A 17,681-nucleotide genomic window follows, 5' to 3' on the forward strand; every position below is an offset into this window, starting at 1 on the left:
CGGGGAGAACCATGTTACCTCCTTGGATGCTACAAAGATTATGTAAATTGTCCATGCTGGGCACTTGCAGTCTTCATACAACAAATAACTTTTTAAATTACTTACAGAATGGAAGTTATTTTGACCCAATAAACAGAACAGCATTTCTCTCAAAGTCCTGACCTGCTGGCGACTTAATGAAAATGAGGAATTGAGGAAGAATTGGGATATTTAGAACTTCTCAAGCTATTTCAAGAAGTTGTTCAAATTGTTGGTTATGCTATACTTTACTGAGGCTCAGTCTGTCTGTTTAGTGTGTGGTTTCAGACTTTCTTGCCTCCTCTGATTTATAGGATAATTCTTAAGTTTTGATGTAACTGCTACTTCAATTCTGTATTTATGTAACTGAGGCTCTTTTTTGTTGTTGTTGTTGTTGTTGTTTTTCTTTTTTCTGGTCCGCTTGTAATTTTATGAAGATAGGTTTTTATAATCGATATATCATACTGTTTTAGAACCTAGATTTGGCAAGTGAGTTTATATTTACCCTGAAAGATTACCCAAGGTTCAGAAATGGGCTAGTTTAAAAAAAATTATTGTAGAAACTATTAATTTTTTTAATGGCCTAGTTGAACCCTTGTGACTTATTACACAGTTAATATTCATACCCCGGATTCCTGGTGCTTGAGTGACAGAAGGGAGAGACACTGCCTTACATGTTTACTGCGACCCTCTCAGTATCTCATCCTGGGCTCATTACCGACACACCTATTGATGCATTCACAGTAATATTCTGTTGAATAAGTGCGTTTACTATGATAGGTAGAATCCCATGAGACTGTCAATGACCTTGTCTTCCTGCCATAAAATAGTTGCTAAGTCAAGTTCGTTGTGCTGAGGTCTGTCATCCAGGAAGGGGAGCTTTCCTTATACCTGCACCCGTGAGGTGGGACCCCTCACTCTTTGCCCTTCCCGCTTGGCCCATCAGCCAAGCATTTGGTGTTCTGCCGTCACATGAAGGGAAGCACCCAGAAACTACAGGAATTTTAGAACACCCGGACAACCTCGCTGTCCCTTCAACTCCAGGAGGTTCAGACTTGAAATAATCATGAAAGAGTCTAACTGTGACTGATTTCCTTTAAACACTGCACTATTTGGACTTGGCTCCATTTGGCCCACGCCTTGTGGAACAGACACAATGAGGCCGGTCTCTATCAGAGAGACAGCACACTGTGTATTGTACAGTTTGGGTTTGTTTGCCTTTGGCCGGCGTGTGGGAGCCTCCCATTCTCGGAGCACTAGTAACACCCCTTGGGGCTGGCCCTGGCCTGCATGCCCTCCCACCCCGCCGGCTCCACCGACCCAGCCTTCGGGCTGACCACTTGTGCTCGGGAAGCCGGCTTCCTCTCTGTGCTCCGGCCAGGGGCATGCTTGTGCCTTGCACGGCCAGGAACTTGCAGCTGTGGGGGTTGCAGACTTTCTGACTTGCGTTTTCTGCTGAGAATGCAGGCTGATAAATGCAGGACAAGTAGCAGAAGTGTCAAGAAGGAGCTGGTGATTGAACCCCCCCTGCAACGCAAGGATGCAGCCCAGGGCGAAGAGGAAGCAGAGGGCGCGGGGCCAGTGCTGGTGAGAGCGGTCGCCCACAGCGTTTTGTGGTCTTCTCCACCAAGGGCTTTTATTGTGTGTGTGTGTGCTGAGCGCCTTCTGGCACTCCGGCTTTAAAACTTGCTCTGGCAGTCTCTCATGAGCTCTCCTTTCTTCTGTAGATTCACTTTGGTTCCACTTTGGTTTTTCTTTGGGAGGAAAGAAATGTTGACATTCTGTGGATGACTGTGGTTTCCAGGAGGCTGCTTTGTCTAGCAACAACTTTGTATTGTTCAAAATTCTGTCCCACCTAGCTGCGGTGTTGGCCGGACATGAACCCAGGGAGGCACGTTTCAGTCGCCTTCTCTGGAGCTGGCAAAGAAGTCCTTTGCAAGACGAAAACATTTCTGCATGATGTACTTCTGTTACTGTGAAAAGTAGGATGACACTGGGGGGTTTTAAGGAACAGGACTGTTGAAGTTCCGTGTGTTCTCACTCACTCATTTTAATAGGTTAGCCTTGAACAAAGTAAGAAATAACCTAAACTTTGAACCAGCTGATGGAAATGTTTTCCTTCTTGTCATTAGCTGAGCTCATAGCAGTTGGGATGAATTCAAAGAGCTCTGATAGACTTTGAAAGGGAGGAATGTGAAAAATGGTTGTGTTGTTATCATCGATGAGTAGGTTGTGCTTCTCTCTTGGAATTTCTTTAGTACAATAAAGGCACATAATTTTTTAAGCAAACTGCAAAAAAAACAAACAAACAAAAAAACCACCAACATGCACTACAAAGGGGACAATTGAGCCTTTCAAATGATCTGTTAGAGGGACTGGTAAACTAGTAGTTAGTGATTTTTTTATATAATGATTTCTTTAAAACATAGAGGTTCAGTTGCTATTATAAAGTGGTTAACTAACTTAATTTTTAATTAGTGTCTTTAATAATCTGAACTGAAACTTCCCTATAATGGATTGGATTTGAACTAAATTGTTTTGCTCAGCGACACGTGAGGCTGATTCACATTGTTTTGCCTTCAAAATGATATTGCTACCTGTGAACTGAGAAAGTCTTTAAATATGATGGGCTTTTTCACTGCAGATTTTCATCCGAGTGATTTAGTTTTCTTCCCCCTGGTATATTGTGTAGAGATGTTATTCATTATCTTGGATTCCTTTCTGCTAGCACAATAGTGCATTTATCCATTGAGTAGCTAGAGCCCCTTGCATGCCGTGTAGATTTAACTGGTTTAAGCTCCTCGCTGATGTAACTTAGGATTTCTTGGAGGAAGTTGTGTGGTTTGCGTTCCCTTGTGAATATTCTTAAAAGTCTTTGTCAGTGTTTCTCCAGATGTGTAGAAATATTTATCCAGAGGCTTAAATACACTATAGAAAGATGCTGCGTGATTTTTTTTTTTTTTTTTAAATCACACAAGTGACTTTTAAAATATTTCCTTCTCAGGGTACCTGGTTGCTCAGTTGGTAGTGTAGTGCATGTGACTCTTGTTCTTGGGGTCATGAATTTGAGCCCCACGTTGGGCGTAGAGATTAGTTAAAAAAACAAAACAAAACAAAACTAAACTTCCTTCTCTTTCTACTGCTCAAAACATCAGCTGCTCGCATCCCAGTTATTTGTTTCTGTCAGTCTCACCCCGGGCCGGTCCACGGGGAGTTCCTTTTTCTGCTGTCCTGGTTGAGGCTGTGCTGGCAGCCGCTGTACCCGCTGGTCCAGAAGCTGCATGGGGAGCTCAGGCCCTGAGCATCTGCAGGGACAGGTGTGAGAGAAGGGTGAAGGCAGCAGGGACACACCTGAGAAGCTTTCTCTTTTTCTTTTCTTTCTTTCTTTCTTTCTTTTTTTTTTTTTTTTTTTAAAGATTTATTTATTTATTTATTTATTTATTTGACAGAGGTCACAAGTAGGCAGAGAGGCAGGCAGAGAGAGAGGAAGGGAAACAGGCTCCCTGCCGAGCAGAGAGCCCGACTCCGGGCTTGATCCCAGGGTCCCAGGACCAAGACCCTAGTCAAAGGCAGAGGCCCTAAGCCATGGAGCCACCCAGGCGCCCCCTGAGAAGCTTTTTCTTATCTGATACTGTTTCTCTTCTTCCCCAGGCGGAAGCAAGAGAATACAGAGCTAGTAACGGGTAAGAGAAGCAAGGATATGGCAGCAGGGCCTCTGTCCAGGGCAGATCTTCTTACTTGTGATTATTGCTCCTTACAGCAAATGAGAATCCAATAAACTGCGGGGAAGACAGCCTTTTTTTCCAAGGTGATTTTTAAAAAGTATGCCAGCACAGTCATGAGATCTGTTTGTTAGTGCCGTTCCTTATTATCTCCAGTAGCCCAGGTACTTGGTGAGAGTACGTGTGTAACATTTAAAGGTAAGGAACTTCCTTTATTCAACAGGTAACATTTTAAAGTTAAGTTTGGCTGGTTTTAGTTACGTGCACAGTCCTTGGGGGAAATGTCATATAGTTTAGAAAGCATAAAAATAATAAATGTGTGTAAATATAGTGTAGAAATAGGGAAACATAAAGTGCCCTTACTTTTACTCCAAGTGCCCACAATTAGTTATTTGGTGGATACACTTTCTTTTTTGTTTTGTTTTTATTTTTTTTAAGTAATCGCTACACCCCACATGGGGCTTGAACTCACAACCCTGAGATCAGGCATTGCATGCTTTTCTGACTGAGCCATCCAGGTGCCCCTGGTGTATAGTATACACTTTCAGACTTTGTCCTGTGCATATAAAAATATAACTTCTTGTGACGTCTGTGTTTGGAAAATGTACTGTACTATAGATTTCTGCATTAAATTACTCCTAGAACATATCAAAAACATCTTTCTTTATCACCATAGACTTATGTCATTATTCTTAATGGTTGTGTGATTCTCAGTTTTATGGCAGTATCATAATTTGATGGTTATTTAATGTGTTTCCAATTCTTTGCAATTAGTACAATAGACGGTCATTGAGAAATGCCTTTGTGGGCTGTGGATGACTAACAGTGCACTTACTAGCAACTATAAGTATATCTTAAAGCACTTAATGTAAGCCAGTATTTGTTCTGTAAAACGTCGATCAGAAGTCTCCTCTTGCTGCTTTTCTTGGGCATTTATGTTTCTTTCTCCTCTGCCAGGACAGCGGTTGAGGTCTCCCTGAGCAGCGGCTGATTGTTCTGTGCCAGGGAAAGCTCGTGTGTCTTAGAAAAGTAAGTGGGTGGACGTTCTGAAGTTTCAGGGGCTGCTGGGTTCCACTTACACTTACCTTCATAGATGGGTCTTGTCCCCTCATTTTGATGGTAAGCAGGGGACGCTGTGCCCGGTGAAACTTCTCCATGCCCATCCAGGCTCACTGCCAGCCCCATTGAAAAATGACTTTGTGGGCTGTGAATGACTAATAGGGGAACAATCAGGATATTCTTGACGTCTGCAGGTTAGTTGCCCTGTTTACATTTGAATACCTATTTTTGCCCCCCCCAAACTCTAAATTCCTGGAAATAATTTATTCTAATTGTTATTTCTCAGCAATTTAGAGGAACAGGGTGTGGCCTCAAAGAGTCAGGAGTGGCTGGGGTATATATCGTTCGTGTTGCCCTTTTGTTGGGTTATTTTCAACAGGCATCGGAGAACTGTAGTACAGGCCTTATTTTGGGACTTTGGAAGGTTGAAAGATGTGAAGATAAAAAAGAGGTGAATTTTCATGTGTTAGATATACTCGTTAGATGTTTTTTGAAGAGTTTCTTTATATAAAGATTTGAGAGAGAAAGCAAGCACACGCGTCCGTGAGTGTGAGCAGGGGCAGGGGAGAGGGAGAGAGAACCTCAAGCAGACTCCCTGCTGAGCTCGGACCTAGATGCAGGGCTCGATCTCATGACCCTGAGATCACGGCCTGAGCTGAAATCAAGAGTTGGACACTTAGCCCCGCTGAGCCACCCAGGGGCCCCGAAAAGTTTAGTTTTCGAGACACCATTTCTCTTTGCTATTTTTCTGGGATCTTTAAGTGGTAAAAATTGAGTCTGAATTCTTAGTTTGATAATTTCAATGAACACATGTTTAGCTAAATGGCTACATGGGAGGCAGTACCTGTGGCGACATAGTAACGGGCAGGAGACCTGGCTTCTGGCCGGACAAGGAGGTGCACTGCCTGGGAAAATCTTTTCTCTCTCTGAAGTTCTATTTACTCTAGAAATAGAAAAAGAAGTGAATTAAGACACAAACCCCTAAGTGTAAGGTTATGGGCAATGATCATGTTGTTGTGTAAATCCTATAAAACTTTAGATGACTGTGATTGAGTTAATTAAATTATGCTTATAAAGCCCTTTGGCCTTGCAGATTTTCCGGCATCCCTATAGGCATCTTTCGAAGTAATTAATGATATTAATGACATTGGTGGTATTTAATAAGTAGTTTCTTTGTGTTTTCAAAATACTGAGTGGTGCAGGAAATTTCCTGTAAGCTTTCTAAAGAGACATATTCCCAGGTGATAAAACCAGGAAAATTCATTTATTCAGGTCCATAAATCTTCACTATGCTTGTTGGTTTTCCCCTTGATTTGTTTATTTGTTTTCTTATTCAACCCACGTTTATAAGCACTGAGACTTACCAGACTTACACTTACTAATACCCTTCCTATCCACAAGCAGCCAGGTCTGGCTAATGAAGGGCTCTCATATGGTGTTTATTAGGAACAAGGAGTGCTAATCTCACCCATCCTTTTCCACTTAGGCAGACAACACTTAAATCATAGTTCCAGCAAGGACATGTTTTCTCAAATTTTTAGCGTCCGAAGCAGGCCCAGCCCTGCGTTACAGAAGGCACAAGGACCCCCGACCGTTCATATAAACAGTTTGCGTGAATGAGGCCCCCGAAGGAGCACACGTATTTTGTGATGCTGTCACTGGAAGGAATCTTTGGGGACTGCATGCTTAGATGGGTTGGGGTGAATTGACTAAGCCTGAAGACATGGGAAACTGTCCCAGAGAAGGGACTTCCACAACTGTGTCACTACCCATTACAACCCAGAGCCACTCTCTACTTTCTGGGATTCTTGCTCACATAGAACAGGAAAACGCATCCAGCTCCTGTGTGCTGCTTTCTCCTGTCGTTCATCAGTGGGGAGGTGGGAGGGTTGATCGCTGTTTTTTTTTTTTTTTTTTATGGCAAGATAATGCCAGTTGCTTTCTTTTTTTTTTTTTTTTTTTTTTTGGTTTTTTTTTTTTTTTTTTGGAGTACTACAAAAATATATAGTGCCTTGCTCTGTGCCAGACACTGTTTTAAGCCTGTAAAACAGATCATTTCAATTCTCACAGTTCTAGGAGACAAGTGCTATTATTGTTTCTCTTTTTTACAAATGAGAACACAGCACAGAGAGGTTAGGTAACTTGGTAGAAGTTACATCTTTAGTAAGTGCCAGAGCTGGGGATTTTTGTCTTCCAGCAAGACGATTTTCCAAAATGCGTACCTGGACACTTAACATACAATTCATGAACAAATACGAACATATTTGCTTAGGGTTAGCGTTGGTATTACAAAGATGAAAGAGACATCTTACTCTCTTCCCTAGATGTATTTTTTAATGAATTTACAGACCCAGGATAACCCTGAAATGCTTATTCCCTAACCAGTAACATGGGCACCTTGGTCCCTATTGGGTTTGGAGAAGGCTGCTGTTTGCTCCAAGGGCTCTTTGATGGGTCGTGGCTGGGTACGGGGCAGCTGAGCTATGTCACAGGCGCGGGTGGTGTGGGTGGCCTCACAGAAAGCCCTTTGGAGACCGGAGACATATTTTTGGTCCTAGATCTGCCTTGCAGCCCCTGCTGATCATCCCCCTTTCTTCCCCTCCCCTGCCCTAGCCCCGGCTTCAGCAATTTTCTCATCTGTGAAATGAGAAGCGCGTAGTAAATAATCTGAGTTCTCTTCTGGGGCTAAAGCTCCACGGTTCGGGGTTATTAGCTTTGCTCCCAGAATAACCTGGGATGGAGTCAGGCCAAGAGCCTGCAGTTTTAGTTTCAGGTTCTGTGTTCAGTTTACTCAAAATTTTGTGGGTTTTGAGTTGTAGGAGCTACAAAATAGGGGATATTGGATTGCCCCCCAATGTAGTGGGTAAGACGAGTGAAATGGGTTGGCCAGCCTGGAAGTAGATAGAAGTGGCAGCAGAATTTGGGATTAGCAGGGAGAACCATGCAGGACAGTCACAGGACAAGCCTGCAGATGACGTATCACTGTGAGTATAATTTTAGAAGCAAGAAGGCTTGGAAATTATAGTTTATCCTCCACCTTCCAGAAGTTTGAAATATCCCTGTAATGTGATATAGCTAGTCCTAAGGTTCTCTTAGAGTGACCTTTTGAGGCTTTAGAAGTTTCTAGTGCTCACTTTGCATTCAAGAGTATGCACCACCTCCCAGTGGAACTCTGAGGGTTTTAGCCAGGTTCTCGGGGAGGACCAGGCTGAAGTTCTGTTTTGGGATCTCCTTGCTGTGGAGCAAGGGTGAAGCAGAAGTGACTGATGCAAGGAGCCCGGCGCTCAGGCATAAGACCTGGGTCCTGTGTCTTTTAAACCTACTTGACATTTCCGAGCTAAGTCTGGGCTTCTATCAGATGGAGATAGTAGTAGTGACTGCCCTCCAGTGAGCTTGTCTCCAAATGTTATCTAGACTGCCCCGGTCAACTTACCGCAGTGAATCAATCTTTGCTCTGAGCTGTGCTCGGACATGCTGCCAGACTGCTCTTTCCGAAACCCAGATAAACTCCTTTTCTAACTTTCCTTTGCAGAGAAGGCAAAGCATGACTTACTTGATCCTTGGAGGCCAGCCCTGAACTGGCTTGCTGGCCTCCTCTCTCACACCTTCCAGAATGCATCCCGACCTGGCCCCACAGCTCCTCCTGTGCCTGGCATGCCTCACTACCAGACCGTCCCTGTCTGCCCTTCAAGTCGCAGCTCACGTGCCGGCTCCTCCAGGAAGCCTTCCCTAACCCTCTCCCCAACATTTTCCCACAGGCTGTGTGCTCCTTGTGCTCTGTGTGCTCCATGGTGGCATCACTCTTCTAGAACGTTCAGTTATTATACAGCTCTGCCGCATTGTAACTAAGGCTTATACCCCAGTTTTCCCCACTAATGGCCGGGGTTGCGGGGGGGAGCTTAGGCCCCAGTGGGAACCATGAGTGTTTTGTTTTCTTTGTATTCCATCTCTGACATAATATCAGTGCTCCCCCGCCACTTCTTCTGTTGTTTTTGGCGTGGTCCTGGTCACTCTTTGAGGACTGTATTGGCGAAGAATGGGTTACAGAAAGGACCCTCCAGGAGAGACTGGATCTTCTTCAGCCTTCCCTCTCCCCCTTCAAAGGTTTAGCCACCAATATCCACAGGGGTTGTACTGCCAGAAGTAAAAAGGGCTGCACCTAGAGGAAGCTACTTGACTAAGTAGGCTGTGGGTATTATGCCCTGAAACTCTCCTGTGCTTCTGTTATTTTTGATCTAAAATGCCAACCAGCATTTTATGTGAGTGCTTACTTGAGTACAGAAGTGCACTTTTATATGAACAAAGTCACAACTCTTTTCTGTCTTCCTCTTAGCCAGTACCCTTTTGTTATCTGTACTACTTCCTGTCACCCGTTCACCTTCTATGGTTATAGTACATTTGGAAAAAATCATTGTGTGACCTCAGTACCAGCATCCCATGTCTATATGTGGAAAAGGTAATGGAGACCCATAAGATATGGGGCAAGGAAGATACCTCTTCCTGTGGGAGAAAGACAGGAAAGACAGGAAAGGTGGGGCGTCTTAGCATTAACAGTGCAGGTTGCCTCCTTTACTTGACAAAGATGAGACCTGTCTTGTCTGTAATGCGGGATGGTATTTTTCCAAAATCTTTCTTGTCCCCACAAGTAACAGTTTCAAGAAGTGGTTTGTCCTTTGTTTTGCCTCGAATTTTAAAAAATTACCTGTATGTTAAAGTTTCATGCAGTCTAGAATAGTACTGTTTAATAGAAATACAGCATGGGCTACATATGTAATTTAAAAATTATTGGTAGCCAAATTAAAATTTAAAAATAGGTGTAATTAATTTTAATAATGTACTTTTAACCCATTATTGCCAAAATACTATTTCAGCATTTAATCCTTACAGAAATATCAAGGCATTTTATGTTCTTTTATTCCTGCTAAATCTTTGGAAATTTTATGCCTCTAGTTTTTCTGAATTCAGAATAGCCACATATGGCTGGGGGCTACTGTGTTGAACAGTGTAGGTCTGTAGACTTATGTATTCTGTAGCTTACGTACCTCCAACCAGAAAGATGTTGTTTGGGGCGGGGGGGTGAGTCATTGGATGGGGTACTGTATTTGTGACCCCGTGGAGGGAAAAGGCACGATTTAAGTGTGTAGTTGGGCTTGCCTCATAAAGATGACCCTTGAACTATTTATTGGTTAAGTAGATTAAATACTACCCGATGACATTAACATATGTCCCAGCATTCAAACCTGGTTCTTCAGGAAGACTTAGTATCTTGGGGTATGATTTTTAATATTCTTGAGACTAAAAATGAGTTTTTTTGTTTTTTGTTTTTTTTTTCATGAAAGGACTCTGCCTTTTCTCTTTCCCTTGGTGAAATCATGGAGCAGGGAGGGAGTGTGTGTGTGGGGGGGGCGTTCAGTGCCTAGGACTGGGCGGAAAGCCTCAGACTTCTGTCCTCCCTGGAGATGTGGTGGCTGAGGCATCATAGTGTGCAGTGGTGCTGTGCAGTTGTCAAACAAAGGGAAGTGGAGATATTGGGGAAGCATTTCCTATTCTAGAACACTCACGTTCCATCGTGCTTAACGCAGGTGGGTTATGGGACGGGTCCTGGGCTTGCAGCCAGGAGATCCCAACGGTCACCATCTGTGTGACCTTCACTCATTTATGTAACCCCTCTGAGATTCAGTTTCCTCATCTGTGAAATGCTGATGATACATACTGATTTGGGATGAGGTTTTGTGAGATAATGTGTGTGTGGTCCCGCAAAGGCGTATGTGTTTGGTAGGCACCAAAGTTTTCTGTGTCTGGGTGACGCAACTTTGTATGATCCTCATGACCACCATTTCATTCCTGCCCCGAACAGGTGCTGTATATTGAACCTTTTTTTTTTTTTTAAAGATTTTATTTATTTGACAGAGACCACAAGTAGGCAGAGAGGCAGAGAGAGAGGGTGAAGCAGGCTCCCCGCTGAGCAGAGAGCCCGATGCGGGGCTCGATCCCAGGACCCTGGGATCATGACCTGAGCCGAAGGCAGAGGCTTAACCCACTCAATAACCATGAGATGATGACAGAGAACTTGTTACTTTTCCCATTTTCTGATGTAGATACAGAGATTTAGTAACCTGTCCCAAGGCCACATAGCCAATAAGCAGTTGGAGCTAGGATTTCCTAAAAATACTTTTTAAATATGAAATTCTCAAACATGCATAAAAGTAAACTAGCAGAGGGCTTCTCAAACTTGGTTGAGCCTCAGAATCACCTGGCTTTGTTAAAAACCCAGACTGCTAGGCTCCACCCCCAGAATATCCGATTCAGTAGGCCTGGGATGAGTTTGCATTTCTCACAAGTTCCAGATGATGCTGGAGCTGCTCGTCTGGGGTTGCACCTTGAGACCCCTTGGACCAGTGTAATGTACTCCTATCTGCCCTGTTTTGAAATCTGACTGTATTGGACCTTTTAAAGCCTTTTAGCTTAATTACTTGACCTCTTCAGTTCAGATTTCCAAAAATAGTTTTTATTGACATAGGAGGAATTAAGAATTTCAAGCAAAATGCTAGAAAGAAAAATTGTTGGCTGGAAAAGGATCTGTTGTACAGATTTAAGACAGAATTATTTATACAATTATCTTGGTGCATCTTTTTATTTTTTGCTTTCATTATTCCTTTATGCTTGTGCAAAAATGGCAGGCAGAATTGGAAGCTGGGATGGATGCGTGAGAGGCACACGCTGAGTCCCCCGACAGGCTCTCGGTCTGTTCTCTCTCTCTCTCTCCTCTGTACACCCTCCTTTTCCCTCTCAGTGCACGCCCCGCGTCAGGGGAGAAGACCTTCAGACGCGGTCTTTGCAAGGACGACATCCCCATGCCACTCAGCTCTCTTCTCGTGTGCCTCCTGGGCACCGGGTGTGGAGGAGTCCCCCTCCATCCCTGTCTGGGCTTCTCTGATTACCATTCTCTGCACATCCCCGTTGAGCACAGCTGACTAAATGCAAGGAGCTCTATGGGTTTTCATTAATTGGTCGTATCTTTACTACCTCAGTTTGCATCTTTATGTGTCTCTTAGACCGTTTTCTAGACGTTATTGATTTGGTGGTTTTCACAGAGTCTTTAATTCTGTTTATTTTAGTAATAGGATAATAATTTTTGGAAAACCACAGTTATTTATAAAACTGACAAATACAAAACCCAGACTCTTTTCCTTCCTTCCATCAAACTGATGTTGCGTGTCCCAAGTTTTGCTAATGCTGAGATGCCTCATTAGATAAAATCTTCATTTAGTGACAAGTCCTCTCATTTGAGGGCTTTTTTAAAAGTTCTGTATAAAAAGGGAATTCAGCATCTTATCAGTGTTTATAATATAAAGAATGGTATTCACAAGCGCGTCATTCTTTTAGCCTGCTCTGAGGACAGCACCGCACTTCCATGTGAGAAGTCCATTTAATGTCTGAGGCTTTGGTGTCCGCTATGCAGTCTTCTAAACATTCACCAGTTAATTAACCGTGTGGGAATGCTCAGGTTTGAGCTTGCTTCACAGTCCAAGCTTAGATAAGGTCTCTTTTTCCTCCAGTTCCTTGTATCACGTGCTTGTGCACACGGTTTATTGAAAGTGCAAAAGTCAAAATGTAGAGGCCGCGGGGAAGAGCATGGAGCAGGGGTCAGGAGATCTGGGATCCAGGCCCATGCTTGCCGGCAACTCCCCGTGGGCCTGGGGACAGTCACAAAACTCCCACACTCCTGGGTTTTCCTATCTGTAAAACAAGAAGGAATCTCAGGTTCCGATGTCTGCACATCGTAGTTCTAGTGTTACCAGACCTTCTGCTCCTTTTAAACAAGCATGCTTCTCAAAGCCGCCAAGGCCATTGTTCCCGCACACACTGAGGAACAGTCTGGAGAAGAACATGTGTTATTGGAGGGGACGTGATCATATTTTGATTATATGATCTCCTTAAGTTTTCGAGTCCCAAGTCGAGGGAAGGAAGAGCATGTGTGTGACAAGGCAGTGGGAGGGCGCTTTCCTGGGTGAGCATGGCACGGGACCTGGTTCTGTGCCGCTTAGCCCCTTTCCTCCTGCACCACTTTCCTTCCTCGGGGCCCATCGCAGTCTGGCACACTTGCCACTCTGGCCTCCTCTTCCAGTGGAGGCAGTAGTCCAGGGGTGGTTCAGAGACGTGTGGGCACCCCAGGCCAGCCAGTCATTTGTACCTCCTCAGACAGATGCCATTCAAATTGCTTACTGTTTATTTATGTCTTGTTTGTTTGTTTGTCTGTAGGCGCTGTGCCCAGCACAGAGCCCAGCTCGGGGCTTGAACTCACAACCCCAAGATCAAGCCCTGAGCTGAGTTCACGAGTCAGACACTCAACCTACTGAGCCACCCAGGTGCCCCAGTTGTTTACTATTTTAGATGATGGACAAGTTAATTGAGCTTGTTTAGAGGGTTGCTTGGGGCACAGCCAGTCCTCTCCGACTCCAGCGCTGCCCGCTGGACCAGGGAAAGCAGGGTCCTACAGTTAAGCATTCTGTTTCCCTCGCATGTCCGTTGCAGAGCCCCTTGCTCACCTCGGGTCGCTTACTCCGTGTTCTTGGAGCCACATAGGGTGCCCTTTCAGAAAGGAGTTCTCATAAATGTCATTTCCTCTCTCACGTTGGGTTTCCAGAGATGTTGTGGCATCCCCAGAGACTGGCTTCCCAACCCCTTGGCCTCTTGGCACCTCCGTCCCCTTTATGCACCTCTGCCCGAGCTGTCCTGAAGAGATCGCTGTTTCTGGAACTCACAGTGCTGAGAGGAGGATTTCTCTGGAAGCTAAGGATTCTTGTTTCCAGATTCCTGCCAGGGCCCTGGGAGGGCCTCCAGCAACTTTATATTCAAAATTTTGTATTTTTTTTTAAACCCATTCCCCTTTCAAATATGCAAATTTCAGGCCGCACAAAATCTCGTTCCATCCAGGAACGTGCTCCTTGGTGTCTCCATTTTCTCTGCAAGGACTCCCCAGTCCACTCCGAATCCTGGCTGGCCAACTCCTCTTTTAGACTCGGATCTGAAGCCCCCCACATTGTCAGGTTCCGTCCCTCATCTGACACATATTCATCGGGTGCCCACACTCGGCCAAGCCTTGTTCTAGGTGTTGAGGGAACAGTAAATAAAATGGAAATCTTTGCCTCTGTGGAGCTTGTAATCTAACTGGGGGGGGGGGCAGGTGCAGGGGGAAGCCAGTTCATTCTAAATGGGGTCAAATGCCACATCTGTCTGTCTCCCCTCTGGACTGTGAGCTCCCTAGAATGGGGTCTGTGTCCTTATTATCTTGGCGTCCCAAAGACTTGGCACAATGCGTATGGATAGGGACAGGCTCAGTAAAAGTCTGTGGAGAGAGGGAGCACATAGCTGCTAATAGCATTTGCATGTGAGGAAGGGATGCAACTACTAATTATAGGAAAATGAGGATTTTCCCTTCAGATTTTTTAAAAAAATATTTTATTTATTCATTTGACAGAGAGAGAGATCACAAGTAGGTGGAGTAGCAGGTGGGGGAGGGGGTAAGCAGGTTCCGTTCTGAGCAGAGATCCGATGCGGGGCTCGATCCCAGGACTCTGAGATCATGACCTGAGCCAAAGGCAGACTCTTAATCTACTGAACCAGTCAGGCACCCCTCTCTTCAGATTTAACCACTTCATGAAGTTCCTGGTGGGCAGATGCAGTGAGTCATGTGTAAGAAAGGAGCAACGGGAAGGCTCACTGGGCAGCCCTGATTGACTTCTGGCTTCGGAAGGAGCTTCTCGTTGCAGAGCTCGTTGCTGCGTGCTCCCCTCCCCGGTGACAGTGTTGGGGTCCTGTTGGCAGCGTCAAGAAGTGCACCATTTTGAAAATGGACTAAGTTCCATGAGGAATTTTTATCTCAGCCAATCAAGTAGCTTTTACAGGCATGCAGATAAATCAAGGAAGTTTTAAATTCTTTATAAGCAGAAACAATAAATTTCTCTTTTCTTAAAATAGAAAGCTCCAAGAGTTGCTGTTTCCTCAGTTTGCTATTTCAAGAAGCGGTATTCAGGATTGAGCTTGTGTTAACATTTAATTACCAGAGACACAAAGTCCAGAAATGACTAGAAAGTTCCCAGGAAGCTATCCTGTCAGAGGGAGAAGCAGTGAAATCAGTAAGCCTGTCTGCTGAGCTCTTCCTGTGGTTTTCGAGGCTTCATACATGATTGGCTAAAATTGAGCTCATCTGTGCGCCTGTACTCTCCAGCTATCGTGGATTCCAGAGGAATCTCATTTTCCTGGCATCCAGAGGAGTCCCTAGCTTCTGTTTGCCTGTGGATCTGGAATTTCAATTTGCATGGATGTTTGGCAGCCAGACCCACAGCAACAAATGCTGGAGAAAGGAGTGAGGTCGGAGAGCTTCAAAGGGAGGTTAATGGGGAGGACACTGCGGATCATACCTTTTGGCACCTGTGACAGCCACAGGATCCCATCAGGGGCTCACCATGCTGCCCCTGCTTCCACCAGTGGATGGGGACTGGTGGGGCCGTGGTATCAGGGGCTAACCTGTACCCGTGTTGTTCCTTGAGATGCAGCTCCTTCTTCCCACTGTCCTGATCACATGGCTTTGGCTTCAGACCTTGCCCATAGATCTTCAGCAAGGAAGCCAAGATTTCTATTCATGTTATGAGCATGTCTGTGGGCTCCGGGCCTCCCAGACTCTCCAGCAGTGTCTGCCTCCGCTCCCTGTCCCCTGAAGGGCCACTTAGCCGGCTGTGAGCAGCGCAGCATGGGGCTCACCACCTACCCCTCTCGCTGCCTCTAGAATCTTCAGTCCTGCTGCTCTCATGGCCCTCCCCTAGGGGAGTGGGTCTGAAGTGCTTCTGTCTACACCCGAACCCCCCAACTGTTGTTCTTCTTGGTCTTGCCTGACACAGGCCTCATCAATACTCCATTCAGTTTTTAATGGAAGTGTCTATTGATATTTATTTAGGGCTCAGTCCCTGAATCCCAGTGTCATCGCTATTAGCACACAGTTTCCTCTGTTTGGCCTTTTGTATTTCCTTCTTTGTGCGTGCTCCTACCATTGTTGTCTGTTGAATTACATGTCCTTGGAGCGTGCAGGAAAGTTTTTGTGAACAGATTGGTAAAACTGAATGTCTGTGCAGCCTTCACCACTCCCCTCCCCCACCAAAAAAACAATCACTGTCACGCAGGCAACACTTTTTTTTTAAGATTTTATTTATTTATTTGATAGAGATCACAGTAGACAGAGAGGCAGGCAGAAAGAGAGAGAGAGAGAGAGAGAGAGAGAGGAGGAAGCAGGCTCCCCGCTGAGCAGAGAGCCCGATGCGGGGCTCGATCCCAGGACCCTGAGATCGCGACCTGAGCTGAAGGTTGACACTTAACCCACTGAGCCACCCACGTGCCCCCAGACAACACATTTAATGGTAATAATGCTTATAATAGTGAAAACGACACTTTCATTATTTCAAGATCATTTTATCATTTCAGTAGTGAAAACGACACCATTTATCACGTGCTTCCAGCTTTCGGGCTCTGTCAAGCATTTCACCAGCACGCACCCAGCAGAGCCTGATAACAGTCCCGCACACCTGTGCAGGGAGATCGGTGTTTAGAGGAAGGATTCTGCTAAAATAGGACATTTGTCAACGGCAGCCCACAGGGCTGTAGGCCTGTGACAGGTGCAGAGGTGTGAGCAAGTGACAGGAGCAGGCTGGAGCTCCTGTAACAAGTGGAGCCCCATTGCTTCTGTGCTGGGCCTGGGGGTTAGAGACACAGCGAGAACCCGCATCGCAGCCTCCACAGGACAGCTGCACGTGGGTTAAGGAGTTCAGAACTTTGCCTACCTGAAGAATTCTCAGTCTTCTCCAGCACCTTGAGGCATCACTTCGGTGCTGAAGTGAGGAAACGTTCCTGCCCCTGGGTGGCAGTTGGCTCAGCCTCCTCCCTTAGCTCTGCATTTAACTTCTGCCAGCACCTCCTGCTATATTGAATTATGTTTACAAACCACCTTCTCCCACTGTCCAGAATGTCCTCAGCTCTGTTCCATGGCTACTCTCCAAGGAATGACAGCCTTTCCCAAGAACTGTGTATAAAATTTTGGAAAATAATATGTATACACATTTTGGGGAGAGTGGGCCCAGGTTCTCAGAAGGGTCTATAGCCCTAAAGAGGTTAAAAAGCTCAGCCCTGGGCTTGTTCCTTGTCCCTCTCTGAATATTTAAATTCCAGCCCAGTTCCTGGGACATCAGAATCCCTGAGGGAGCTTGTGCCAACGCAGATACCTAAGTCCTACCCGTAGAGTTTCTGATTCAGTTTACTTTTGTATCAGCTTCTCAGGTGCTGCTGCTTGTTACTGGGACCCCACTTTGAGAACAAGTAGACTTTTGTAAACTGAGAGTACCATGGTCCTCTCCCTGTCTGATTTCACAATAACCTAAGAAGCAAATGTTCATAAATGAGGACATTTAACTTCCACATTGGGGACAAAAGCTAAAGAAGTAGTACACATAGATTGATTTACAGTTTTCCCTTGCTACAGAAGCAACATAATCGCGCCCTGTACAAGTTCAGAATGTCACAGGCTCAAGAGCTGAACAGACCCCCATCGTGCTTAGCGAAACACAGCATCTTTGGCTAAAGTCCAAACCGGTGTATTCTCAGGTTTTCAAAACATGGTGATTCTGATGGCACTGGATTAGCTCCATCTATGACCATGGGTTGATATGGGTAATTCTGGGCTCAGAATCTTGCTTTTGACCATAGAAAATCAAGAACTTGGCTCTTGTACCTGTGTACCCTGGGAAGGATTAAACTTCATTGTGTTGATGGCTTTGAAAACCAAGGTCAGGAGCCAGATCTACCCTAAGCCTCTTTCTACTAAACAGGAAATGG

At 45.1% G+C, this 17,681-nt stretch overlaps 1 protein-coding gene across 32 annotated transcripts in view; it reads left to right on the forward strand.

The window, feature by feature from the left end:
• DOCK9 (dedicator of cytokinesis 9) overlaps positions 1-17,681 on the forward strand; it is a 275,409-nt gene that overhangs the window by 100,983 nt on the left and 156,745 nt on the right. For 7 of the 32 annotated variants that reach the window (XM_032864104.1, XM_032864095.1, XM_032864101.1 and 4 more), the window contains exon 1: positions 1,480-1,605. The exons of 23 other annotated variants lie outside the window; for them this stretch is intronic. In XM_032864104.1, coding sequence (XP_032719995.1) covers positions 1,480-1,605 — 126 coding nt within the window. Of the gene's footprint in view, positions 1-1,467; positions 1,606-17,681 lie in introns of those variants that run through there. 2 more of the 32 variants (XM_032864088.1, XM_032864094.1) reach the window with 1 other exon arrangement.

The sequence above is a fragment of the Lontra canadensis genome, unplaced genomic scaffold (genome assembly GCF_010015895.1).
Source record: "Lontra canadensis isolate GAN:19392208 unplaced genomic scaffold, GSC_riverotter_1.0 scaffold26, whole genome shotgun sequence".
Taxonomy (NCBI): domain Eukaryota; kingdom Metazoa; phylum Chordata; class Mammalia; order Carnivora; family Mustelidae; genus Lontra; species Lontra canadensis.